We start from the raw sequence: 13,076 nt of genomic DNA, 5'->3' as shown, positions 1-13,076 counted from the left end.
AGCAACACACAAAACAAGCCCTACCCAGCACGGCGTTGAGTTGCAGCTTCAGAAAACCAAGAGCAACTTAATCATTTCATTTTCATTTCAGACATGCCGGAGCTGCCAAGCACCACTTTTATTTGTCAACAAAACGTTTTGATGATCTGGCAGAAGGCAGCGCACTCCCTCCCTGCTTTCTCCACTGTATCTGGCACTGCTTATGGCAGATCTGGAGCCGTTTGGGGCTTAAAACCCCACAGGACTCCTCTCTTTGGGTCACTGCAGCCCCAAAAGGCAGCACTGCAGCCCAAGGGGAGGTGGGGGGGGGTTCGACCCTGCTAGGAAACAGTTAAGCTGCCGATGTGCAGCTCTGATCCATCGCATTTCTTGCAGGCTGAGCTCAGAGCCCAGCACCGAGTATCAGCCGTAACATGATCCAAGAGTTTATGGAAAAAATAACCGCGCATACCAAGCACGCACATTTAATAAGATTTTTTTTTTCCCCCTCTTTCCATTCAAACAGCTTAGAAACACCATTTCTGAGATCTAATTCACCCTCCGACCGGGCTGTAACATCCCTCCTCCCCCAGCCCTTAAAAACACACCTCCTGTCCTCCAAAAACCAAACCCTTCAATAAAGAAAAGGAGCTCGTACTGCAGGGAAGAGAGGCTGGAAAAACAACTTTGATTGGCACTTAGCCTGAGCAACAGAGGAAGAAAAACAGATTTCGGACAAAGAGCGCAAATATTTGAGCTCTCAGACTTAGGAGACTCTCACGGCGTTTCGGATGGATGAATCCAGAGTGGTTTGAATCGGAGTCGCTCCCTGTTTCGAGTCGGTTTCTTTTGCACAGCTCAGCGCTTTTAATTCATTGGCGCACCTCGACGGGGCGGCGGGGGGTCGGAGGAGCTGCTCGGAACGGGGGCTGCGCTCACACCTTTTCGGGTGGGTGATTTCATATGGGTTTTTAAAGCTTTGATTCCCGGAGATCTGCGAGCTGCTTTGGATGAACCCCATAAGGTTTGTAGGCAGCCCAAGGAGCCCAGGGAGGCACCACCAGCCCCCCCCCACGGTTCTGTGCCCCCCACAGCCCCGCTCCGACCCCCCGACCCTTCTCCATCGAACACCCCCCGCTTCCCCTCCTCCCTCAGGGCCGTGCCCCCCGCTACCTGTCTCGGCACCTTCCTGCAATTGCCGCACACCCTGTACTGCCCGGCGGCGGACGCAGCGCTGCCGCCACCGCCGATAGAACCGGCTCCGATCCTGTTCATGCTGCCGGGGCCGTGTTGATGCTGGTACCGACGCCGGGCTCCGCTCCGCTCCGCTCCGCTCAGCAGCCCGCCCCGCCGGCCGCCCCCATCCTCCAGCAGCGGCCCCAGCTCCCCGCTCCGGGCCGCTGCCCCCCGAGCTCACACCCCTCAGCTCTCCGCCATCAGCGCCTCCCGCCCCGCCCATCTCTTCAACGAGCGGCCAATCACAGGAGTCACACGCCGGTGACCAATGGGAAGAGCTTTCTCCGGCTCCCATCTCCGGGCAAGATGAGAAAAGGGGCGGGGCCAGCGCGGCGGGGAGGCGGGAACGGCCGCGTCTCTGGGCAGGATTGGGCGGAGGGGAGGGGTCAGCGCGCCGGCGCGTGTCCGCTGCTGACCAATCGGGTGCTTATGCAAATGAAGCGCGGGAAGCCACGCCCACAAGGCTGTGAGGGAGCGGCGGTGGAGGCAGAGTGGGGGTGAGTGGGGATGTGGTACCGGCCCGGCTGTGGTACCGGCCCCGTTGTGGTACCGGCCCCGCTGTGGTACCGGCCCCGCTGTGGTACCAGCCCCGCTGTGGTACCGGGCCGGCTGTGGTACCGGCCCCGTTGTGGTACCGGCCCCGCTGTGGTACCGGGCCGGCTGTGGTACCGGCCCCGTTGTGGTACCGACCCGGCTGTGATACCGGCCCCGTTGTGGTACCGGGTCGGCTGTGGTACCGGGCCGGCTGTGGTACCGGCCCGGCTGTGGTACCGGCCCGGCTGTGGTTCAGGCCCGGCTGTGGTTCAGGCCCGGCTGTGGTACCGGCCCCGCTGTGGTACCGGCCCCGTTGTGGTACCGACCCGGCTGTGATACCGGCCCCGTTGTGGTACCGGGCCGGCTGTGGTACCGGCCCCGTTGTGGTACCGGGCCGGCTGTGGTACCGGTCCCGCTGTGGTACCGGGCCGGCTGTGGTACCGGTCCCGCTGTGGTACCGGCCCCGCTGTGGTACCGGCCCGCTCCGCGATCTGCGGTGGGCAGCCTAAAAGGTACAAGGATCGAGGGCTGGGAGCTGGATGGCAGTGTGGAGGCCTGAGGTGCGGTGTGTGAAACACTGCGCCTTATGTAATTCTGATGGTGAAAGGTTACGGTAAGAAGGGATTTGATTTAGTCGTGGAAACTGAATATTAGGGCTCCCCACAAGACTTAAGGTGTTGCATACAGCACTCCTGTCGAAGGAATTGAAAATAGCCTGCTGGAGAGCTGTGATCTGCTTGCAGCCATTATCATTTAGGCAACTGGTTGGTCTAAAAAATTAATTTAGTGATTTACATCTCTTAGGGAGATTAATTGAACCCAGCTCTGGTTGTCTACAAGAACTACTGAGAAGTTTCCCAGCAAACTTCTGGACCCAAAGTAAAATCACAGCCTCCACCACCTCGCCCCTTCCAGCAGCTTCTCGAGGAATATCTAAGTCATACAAAGCTATTAGCAGCACTGAGGGCTGCAGCTCACCAGTCATTTCAATGAGGAAAGCACTCAGACACAGCAACAGGCAACAGAACGCAGCACTCACAGAGAAATGAACGTAAGAGGTTTGCATTCCCCAAGCAGTATGATAGAAATGGCATCCTAATGTGAGAAAACACTGCCTGCTGGAGTGCAGATAGTTGCTGTGCCATGTTTGCGTCCCACATGCTGCAGCATGGTGCTATTAGCACTGAAGAGACATCGGGAAGCCAGACAAGTTAGTTTCCATCAGCTAATCTGAACAGGTTCGTTTCCATCAGCTAATCTGAATGTAATGCTAAAATGTAAGTAAACAACATGAATGATGTAAACAGCTTTTTGTTTGTTGCTGAGGCCTATGATATTATCTGAAATGAGAAGCTTTGCAACAAGCAGTAGAGGATCAGGGTTGTTATAGCCACGAGCAGCAGCTGATTCTTTAGCACAAGATCCATTGGAGTCACTTGCTATCGAAGGGCTTGCTTCAGAACTGAAACGTGTCGGTAAGGACAGGAGCAGGAAGTTTGAAACACAAGATGATGGTTTTGACTGAGTTAATATTTAAGACTGATACTGGCAGATACTCAGATTTCATTAATAGCATTCATTTATTTTACCTGACAGTAACAAGGACCCATGACTGGACATCCTCAGAAACATGGTTGTGTCCTGTTCTTCTCCACAATTATTTCCACTCAGAGTGACCACTTCAGACCTTTAGCGAAGCCCGTTAAAAACAGGAACATTTTCCATTAGCCAAGTGAGTGTGAAAGTAAAGCTGACGTGTAAGGCAACTCACAACTGGAGAAATCTGATATCTAGTCTCTGTTCTGCCACAAACTTCTCTGAGAGGAGGCGGGTCCGACTTGCCCAGATGTCTGAAGTACTCCGTGAACTACCTCCTTTAAACTATAAGCACTTAAGTACCTTTGTGGCTCCCAGACTTGCCATTCAGTTCTTTAGTGCCTGAGAACTCACAAGAGAAACATACACTTTGTGTTTCGTTGTTTCTGGAAACAATACAGCAAATAGAAGTTGACTAACATACTTTCTCTTTTTAAAATCAGTTTTGATGCCTAATGGAAGTGGAAAAAAGTACCTAACTGGGCCAGATGCAGTGCATATCCAGTATCAGTATTAAATAATTTATTGACTACAGACAATTTAAAAGAGAATGTCAAGATACCTGAGGTCATTGTCTAGATACAGTATTTTGAAATGAATTGTTAGGATCCCCATAGCACCCATCATCTAAAATGCTATATTTGTGCTTAACTTATGCCATCTGCAAGGCCCTGATGCCTGACGTGTGCATTGTGTGACTGAATTTAAGCCCTTGGCTCGTTCCCTTTCAAGTTAAACAAATGTGTGACTTCTGCAGAATAAAAGTCTTTGCACAAGCAGTCTTCTTTGTGAACACAGTTGCACTCCTGGAAGTTCTCCTCCTAAATGTATTCCTCAAGAGAAATATTACAGAAAGCATCTGGTGCTCCCTTCACAATTACCCATCAGCTTTTATGACCCGACTGTACCTTAGTTGTTGTCTACTGCTGTGTGTTTCTTTCAGTTTCTGTCCAGTTACTGAATGGTAAAGGAAAGTAGAATCCTGATATTAGGAGGTATTTTAGTTACCAGCAGCCTGGCACCTTGACCTGCCCAGAAATCTTAAGAAGGTGGTGAATTCTATAAACACAACCAGTCTACTCTGCTGAAGTCACCCAAAGGGAAAGGGGGAGAATGTTTTTCTCAATGGCATGCACCATACTGGCTTGAGACCATCGCACTCTTCCAGACAGGTCAATGACCTGCCAAGATGGATTTGCTTAAGTCGTTACTGGTTTAAGCAGAATTTTATCATCAGTGATTGAAACTTTTGTGAAGTTTTACAACCAAATAGTAATACTAAGAGAGGAACACGCTTCCAAACGAAAGTAGGCTTTTCTCTGCTTTCTCAAGTATTCAGGTGCATTCTTGAGAGACAAAATTACAGCCAGGCATGGGTTGCTGTGCTCACTGTAAGAGTAACTGGACGAGATGTGACATCCAGAGTTCACCTAATGCTTTATTCATTCTTATTTGAGTTGGTTCAAACCAATAAGCTAAGAGATGTAGCCTATTGAAACACCAAGCTGTCTTCACCCCCGGTAATGAGCGCCTACACCATGGTGGGATACCAGCTTTTGAACTCACTTTGTGGCTGTGATATTTCTGCTTGGATTTTCCTAATGAGCAAGTTGAGAGCAGGACGGTGCATCTCCACTGCCTTCCAGAAAGCACTGTACCCAACAGCCGTCAGCTGAAAACCAGTCTATCCACACAAGCTAAGTCAGAAGATGCTGTGTAGATGGACTGTGTCCTGGAAAAGTCCACCTGGCCATGGTGCGCGTGCAGATACTATTGGAGTGCCCATTAGGTCCATATCTGTTCTTCCTGTGATACAAACCTACTATAGAAGGGCACAGTTCTTTCACTGTCCATACATAAATGCAAAAGCTTGATGCTTCCTGTAAAGGTCGGATTGAGAAGATCAGTGCTGTAAAATTGAACGAGTTATGCAGTGGATGTGTTTGCAATTCAAAGACCTCCGGCAGCTCAGAGAGAAAGAAAAGGAGGGGGCAGCTGCCATGCAGTAACGCAGACTGGACTGCTACAAGACTAGAGATTTCATAAGAAATTAAAAGATCCTCAAATTCTGTTCATTAAATAAAAAACAACAAATCAAACCAATACAAAAAAAAAACAAAAAAAAAAACCCTTCAGAAGCAGAGAATGAGGATATGTGAGCACCTAACTAGAGGCTTACCCACTCTCTCCATTTGATTGCCACTTATAAAGCCCTGTGCAAGTGTCAGATGGGTGATTGACATGCTACATGTCTTTCATTTCTTTACTCTATGAATCATTCAGCAGAGCCATATGAAACATGGATAGATAGGAAAATTGATATGGTTTCTCAAAGGTCAGAAAAGCCAGCACGTTACCAGCATGTCAAACAAGTGGCAGTCCTGCATTCATTATCACCAGGCTTGGTGCACCATTTTAGCATTGTTTGCATAGGACTTTTGTTGCCTTCTTAGAGGAAGGAAGGGCAGCTGATAAAGTTTGTGCCCTGACACTACAAAATGACTTCCCATCCTCAAAATTATACACGCAAATTTGCAACGTGAGTGTTCAGATAATTACATGAGAAGGTGAGATGTCAGTCTATGGAATTCTTCCTCGAGGGTGGTGTCACACACCTTTTCATTAGCAGCTTTTAAACCTGAACTAGATAAAGCACTCTCAATTATGTTTATCATATGAAACAATTACAGCCTGGCCAGGAGAGCCGAGCTTGCCAACCTAATAGGCTTTTTAATATGTAATTTCTTGGACAAAAACGTAATTCTAAAAACCATTATGTCACTACCCAACCAAGAAATCCTTCCTCTCTGTATGTTTTTCTGTGGTTTGCAGGATGATTCGCTAAATACATTTCAGCAATGTTGTTTACTTCAGCTCAGCCTTCCGAGACCACACAGCCAATGCTGAGACAGTAAATAGGGATCATCTAGAAAAAAAAACAGGTTTTGCTTCCAGTTGACTTGGGAAATACTCAAGTTCACTTTGGTAGTACTTTGGGCCATACAGTTTTGGGGAGTGACACATTGGGGAAACGCGTTAATTGAAAGAAAATCCAAAAAGCATGACACAGGTAACCTTGTTAGTGGTCTTCCTCCTGATTCAAGAGGAAGAATGTAGTGTATTCTTGTAGATGTGAATCCCGTGAGCAAATGCTGGTGAACCCGGGACTTGAGGTCTGCACAACAGCTGCTGACTCATCAGGATTTTGTCACTACCCTGAAGATGTTGCTGGGTGTTGGCTTCGGATCTCAGGTATCCCTCATTAAGAACTCCTTATTTTGCCTCAAACCCTTCTGTGGCAGCCAGGCTGCTGAGGAGCCAAGAGTTCAAAAGCCAAAGGGCCAAAAAGAGGGCAAGCAAGAGGGAGTTTTGGCTCAGTTGTGTACCTGGCCGGCCTTTTTTGCGTGCATGTCTTTCTCGTGCTGGAAAAAAAAATAATTCTCAAGCTGCAGAACTTGTCTGTTCATATATTGGAAATGAAACACACGGTACGGTGTGATGCCACGTTAAAGATGGAGCTGATCAGCGAAATTAGCTTCCATTACTTGCTAGCAATGTTATGGCTTTCATTATTTTCACAACAGATACAAAACTCAGCAGCCTTTGGGACATAGTTTAGGTCCGTTTCCTATTGAAGCCCCCCAAGATATGAATCTAAGTACGTTGGAAGATGAGGATGAATTATAACACAATTTCATTCTTTGTTTGTGGACAAAGAAGTGCTGAAGTGATGAAACATTTGCATCTGTTTTAAAGTTGGCTTATTTTGATTTTAAAATGTTGGTTCTTTTTTATCCCTCTACGTTATTTTTCTGACGGTTACACCCTGAAAAAACAGGTTGTCAGTGCAAACAGGGCTTTCTCAGAAGGTACCCACAAGAAGCAATTAGATGTGTGAGCAAAGGCAGTCAGCACATAGGATCCTCCCCAGTGAAACAGGCTCAGTGCTGAAGGCTTGTCTGCATGGCATGTTTCTTCTTTCATCGAACACCAGCAAAATGCCAGGAACATTCCTGGACAGGAGAAATCTTGAATTCTGCAATTCAGCCTTAAAGAAACACTCCTCTGGGGGACTGCCCGACTGCCTGATGGAAATGAGGGACTCCTGTATGCAGATCTACCTTCGAAGACTCTGACCTACTTCAGCCCAGCTTTGCAGAACGCACAAGCTCTATTTATGATGCTGCAGGAAGGGAAGGGCAGGGTGCAAGCAATGCACCTTGCTCTGCTGGGAAAGAGATGGCAGCCCCAGCTCCAGCAGCGGAGCCCCGCATCAGTAGGTGGTGGGACCTGGCTCCTGCTGAGGCAATTAAATGAGTAACATCATCACATCTGACTGAACCTCTGGCATGTAGACCTGGCTACTTACTCTTGCTGCAGAAGCACTTACACTGACACAGATTCAGGAAGAAGCTGGGCAGCAGAATCAGGGAAACAACTGTTTTATAAGCAGAGTGATGCCTTTGTACAGCACAGCAGTGTGATCTGCGATGCAAAACATAACAGGATTGTATTCCACAGCAAGGTCATGTATTGAGAATTTATTCGTCCTCATTTCTATTGAAGTGTCTTTTTACAGGGAGAAGTAACTTCTTTTAGCTATGCTGTATTGCTCTTAAAGCTCAACCTTCCTCTAGCTGGGCTCTAGAAATCACAGATTTTCTTACAAACAGACTACAGATCCGCTTACATCTTTGTATTATTTGGCTCCTTCATTTCAGAAACAGTATGGGCCAAATTCTCCCCTGGCATAGCTCCATTCCCAGTATTCTTATTTTGAGGACACTGGGCCAAATTCCTGATCTTTCAGCTTTGTGAATGGGTGCTCAGAGCCACGCTGCTGCGATCACTGCTGTCATACATCAGTAACACCACTCTGCTGCTGGGCAGAATGAAGCCCTCTGCTTAAACAGCACTTTGATCAAGTGAAACAAGGAAAATATTGCTGAATGTAGCCTTCAGCATATTAGTTGTTCCACTGAAGGATCATCCGCTCTTGGCTTAGCTTATTTCAAGCATGACGGTCCAGGAAAAAGAGTGTACCTGTGAGTGAAATAAGACTCAGTGGGAGTCAATACGACCCAAAGTATTAGGGTATTAATAAATGTATGTTTGTGCTGAAGCATGTTAAACCTCAAAGGCTGGATATAAATATCAATGTCTATTGAATTTCAGGAAGAGATGGCTGGTGGAAAGCATGCCCGATGCTGTTCTGCAATGTGCAACCCTGTTTACACAGGGGCTATTCATAGGCACGTTCCTGGTGGGCAGGGAATATGCCTCTTCCCAGCCAACTCATGCAAAGCAAATTTTCCCCTACAGTTCTCAGGCAGGAGATTTAGCTTCCCTTTAAGTAAAGCAGCTGTGCTGTGCTGCCATGAAAGCGATGGGCCAGATGAAGGTGCAGGACAAAGAGCCCAAAACCTGCCGAAGGACAAAAGGAAGGAGGTTCATAACCTCTTCATAAAGGAAGAGGTTGAAATGGCACTGATGTCTCCTTGTGATCTGACACAGGCTGCACTTCTTTAATCAGAAAATGTGCCACAGTTGGAATTCAGCAGAATGAATTCTAAGCACGTCCCTTCTGCAGCCAGTTTTCCTTCTGCCCGCTGGGACAAAGAAGAGATGACACAGTTCAGAAATAAACCCACAGCACAGATTTGTGATTGTCAGATTGGGTTCTCCTTCCCCTCTCATGGAATTGCTCTGGAGGTCTCTAGGCTTTATGAAGCTGTAATGGACAAAGAGAGCACTGGGGAATTAAAGCCCACCTGCCTCCTGCTATCCCCTTTCAGGGCTTTTTGGACTGGTCCTTCCTGAAGCAAGTGAGATCCATTTGTGACAGGTTCAGAAAGTGTAGTTATCTTAGGAGTTATCAAGAACAGTGCCTACTACTTGATCAGCTGCAGAGAAAGCAAAGCTAGAAAATGCCCAAATTGAGAACAAAGCTGATGTGACAACTGAGTGCCTGAGAATGGCACCAATGGGAAGAGCTCGGCGTGGCATATCTGGATTTATCTGAGTGACTGATGGAGATAAATTGTGTTCTGCTCACCCAGAAAGGCAGTGTGATAGCTCTGGTGTGATCTCATTTTCTTCTGCTATCAATGCTTTCCTGCCATTCATGCTGGGCTGGTTAGCCAAAGCAGGATCTCTTAGGAGAGGTAAAAGGCCTGGTGGGATGTTGGCCATCTAATTAGCTGCCACTCTCATTAGCACAGGGAAAAAGCTGTGTGGGGTTCCTCTCTTCCCCCTCAGCACCTGGGTTACAACCATCCATGAAAACTATCAAAAGAGGAGAATGCTTCTTGCTGTGGGTAACCAAGACATGGGTATGGCCTGTGCTGGAACTTGGTGCCAGTGTTTGCAGGAGCTTGGACAGATGCATTGCACAGGACAGCTGGAGTTTGTCACTGATCACTGCAGAATTGCCAGGGGCACTGCACCTGTGGGGACAGGCATCTGTGTGCAAAGCTCATGCTCAGACCTGAGCACAACCACAGTGCAGCAAGAGGCTGCATGTACTGCAGCTGCACTGTGACAGAACATATTCATTGAATGGCTTTTGTCCAAACATGCTTGCTCCATGCAGGTGTTATGCACACACATGTGGCAGGCTTGCAATTTTCCCACTCAGTGTTGCAGAAGTGCTGACACTTGGCTCTTCACTTTTCAGGAGGATGACAGACGTGTGCTGTGGGCTCCTTGCACTGCTGAAGGCTGTGGCAAATGAGCAGTTTGCTAAGAGCTATTCACAGCTGCTGGCTGAAGCTGTCTGGATGTTCACCTATCTGGGTGAACTGAGAAGCAAAGGTGACGTCCACATAGCAGAGTATCCTGAGCAGCAGTGAGACACGCATGAGCTATTGCACAATTATACACGAGAGAAGAAAAATCTGTGAATAGTTGTACTTAGCATCATTCTTTGCACTACTATTAATGTCTCTTGCCAATGAAGAGCCTTAAGACTTGCAACCTAGAATGGCTTGAGGCTCTTCCCTTGGAGTATTAAAGAAGAAAAGAGACAACCAGGAGACCCTGCAGAGGTGAGGTCAGATGACACCACAACCAAAACCGCACTTCAAAGTGAGTGCAATCACAGCAATGGATCTGAATGAGGCGCTAAAGCTGGAGAACTGTGTCCAGGTCTGGGGCCCACGGCACAGGAAAGACGCGGAGCTTTTGGAGAGGGTCCAGAGGAGGGCCATGGAGATTATCAGAGGGCTGGAGGAACTGGCCTTGTTCAGCCTAGAAAAGAGAAGGCTGTGGGGAAACCTCATTACAGCCTTCCAGTATTTAAAGGGAGATTATAAACAGGAAGGAAACCAACTTTTTATACCTGTAAATAGTGATAGGGGAGATTTAGGTTGGATATAAGGGGGAAGTTCTTTACCAAGAGAGTGGTGAGGCGCTGGAACAAGCTGTCCAGAGAGGTTATGGATACTCCATCCATGAAGGTGTTCAAGGCCAAGTTGGATGGGGTCTAGTATTAAACGGGGAGGTTGGCAGCCCTGCCTGCAACAGAGGGGTTGGAGTTTGATGATACTTGAGGTCCCTTCCAACCTAAGCCATTCTATGATTCTATCATTTATTTAGATGTCAGGGAAGGCTTTTCACCAAGAGCCCAGAGGTAGTGGATGCCCTGTCATCCCTGGAGGTGTTTGTGGCCAGGCTGGATGGGGCCCTTGCAATCTGATCTAGTACTTGATCTAGCAGTTGGCAACCCTGCCTGTGGCGAGGGGGTTGGAACTTGATGATCCTTGGGGTCCCTTCCAACCCAGGCCATTCTATAGTTCCATGGAAGAGCTGGGCATTTTGAACCAAGCTCAGCTCTGCTTCCAGGTACCAATGGCTTGGCAGTGCGTCCCCAGCTCTAGTCAGCCCACAGCCAGTGGCTACGCAGCAGTAGGCCCACTAATGGTGGCTGGGGCCAGGCAAGTGCAGGGGTTTTGGCTTCTGGCTGGCAGGAGTGGGACTCCAGAGGAAGAAGAGTGATACTGAAACGCCACCCGGGCTAAGAGGTGCTGGGAAGGTGACACCAGCAGCCAGAGCAGTGAAATGGAGCGGCGAGTCAGAGGGATGCATCAGCTTGGGGCAATCAGGAACAAAAGGCCGTTTCATGAGGATGATGCCCTGGGAACTCTGCTGCTGGGGGAGGAGGGCAGAAATCAAAGAAAGGGCAAAACCTGCGGTGGCTGTGTATCAGCGGACAGGGTGACTCTGAAAGCTGCCAGTCCTCTCAGCCCGGATGAATGGCTTCTATTTACGTGGATCCCTATGCAGAACAACATTGTGAGCATGATCTAAGCGGCCTCGCAGACGTTTTGGCGCCTGGGTTGGCTCTTTCCTCCCACTCCAACAAGTATGGCAAAGCTGGCCAGCCCTGCACCGCGCACCCTGCACCATGCCCCAGCCTGGTGTCTCCCAGCACCGTCCCAGCGCTCACAAGAAGGATGAGCAGACAAATCCCTGCTGCCCTGCCCACGTTTTGCTCTGCTTCCAGCAGATCCAGCACAGCCTTGGCGGCAGCCCTGAGCCTGGCATGTGCCGCAGCGTGCAGCCGGCTGAGTCATGAGTCAATCCAACGGCTCCCATTAAAGGCTGCTCCTTCTGCCCCAGCTGAAAATGCATTGGTTATTTTGGTTCTCGCTCCTTTGTGTGAAGGTTCGGGTAGCAGCTGGCTGATCATTGAGCGTCACAAGGCACACCAACGGAGTGAGATGCTGATACAGGCCCCAGCAGTGGGTGAGCTGGTGAGCTCCTGAGTGGGATGCATCTGGGCACAAAGCGAGCAACCTGACTCACTGACGAAGCTGGATTAGGAATATATTCCCGAGGCAGCAATCAGTGAGTGCAAATGGCTGGGACGAATGGAGAGTGTTGCTCATTCACCCCGCAGAGCGGCTGGACAGAGCGAGCCCCATCACTGCCCATCCTGATGGGGTCACAGGATAAACCCTCGTAGCATCATACCCGGTTGTGCAGGGGACACAACAGCAGTGCAGACCGACCCCCTGCCTCACTCATTCCACACCCGGTGCATTCGCGCTCCCACCCGCGTCACCGCTTTTCCACCCAGCAACGCGGCGACGTCACAGCCGTGAACCAATGGGGAGGCGCGGGGCGGGGCCCGTGGGGAGCGTTGCGGCTTTAGCGCTGCCGCGCGTGGGCGATGGGGGTTTGTGTCCCCCGTGCTTCGCTGCCCAGCGCTTTGTTCCGCCGTTCCGTGTGCATCGTTTGTGCTCTGTCCGTGTCGCTCCTGTGCTACTGACGGCGAGTGTTGAAATAATGGTTAGCGCAGCCAAAATAGCTCCGCTTTGTGTATCTGTATTTCCATTGCGAAGCGTGAACTTCAGTGAGTGCCTTTTAAAGCTTCCTTTTTTCTTTGCCTGCAAGTGCAGCTTTGGTCAGGTCTTGGTGTAGGACACTAATTCAGCTTCCCAGCTCATGAGTTGTAAAATCAGAGAATCATAGAATGGTTTTTTTGAAAGGGACCTCAAGGATCATTAAAGGGCTGACAATAGCAGGACTAGGGGAAATGGTTTTAAGTTAAAAGAGGGAAGATTTAGGTTGGATGTTAGGGGGAAGTTCTTCACTAGGAGAGTGGTTAGGCCCTGGAACAGGCTGCCCAGGGAGGTTGTGGATGCCCCGTCCTTGGAGGTGTTCAAGACCAGGCTGGACGGGGCCCTGGGCAACCTGATCTAGTAAAGGTGTATGTTTGGTGGCCCTGC

At 49.3% G+C, this 13,076-nt stretch overlaps 1 protein-coding gene and 1 long non-coding RNA gene across 3 annotated transcripts in view; one reads left to right on the top strand and one right to left on the bottom strand.

The window, feature by feature from the left end:
* Positions 1-1,365, bottom strand: part of SESN3 (sestrin 3) — a 36,588-nt gene extending 35,223 nt beyond the window's left edge. The window contains exon 1 of one of the 2 annotated variants that reach the window (XM_032442198.1): positions 1,153-1,365. In XM_032442198.1, coding sequence (XP_032298089.1) covers positions 1,153-1,254 — 102 coding nt within the window. In that variant the 5' untranslated portion in view covers positions 1,255-1,365. The remainder of the gene's footprint in view (positions 1-1,152) is intronic. The other variant, XM_015852291.2, reaches the window with a different exon arrangement.
* Positions 1,366-1,631: 266 nt separating this feature from the next.
* LOC107308446 lies at positions 1,632-6,157 on the top strand. The gene is made up of 2 exons (XR_001552804.2): positions 1,632-1,712; positions 2,554-6,157. It is a non-coding gene; the product is annotated as an uncharacterized LOC107308446 (long non-coding RNA).
* Positions 6,158-13,076: the final 6,919 nt, after the last annotated feature.

This window comes from Coturnix japonica, chromosome 1 (assembly GCF_001577835.2).
Source record: "Coturnix japonica isolate 7356 chromosome 1, Coturnix japonica 2.1, whole genome shotgun sequence".
In the NCBI taxonomy this organism is placed as follows: domain Eukaryota; kingdom Metazoa; phylum Chordata; class Aves; order Galliformes; family Phasianidae; genus Coturnix; species Coturnix japonica.
This window is presented reverse-complemented; position numbering and strand designations above follow the sequence as displayed.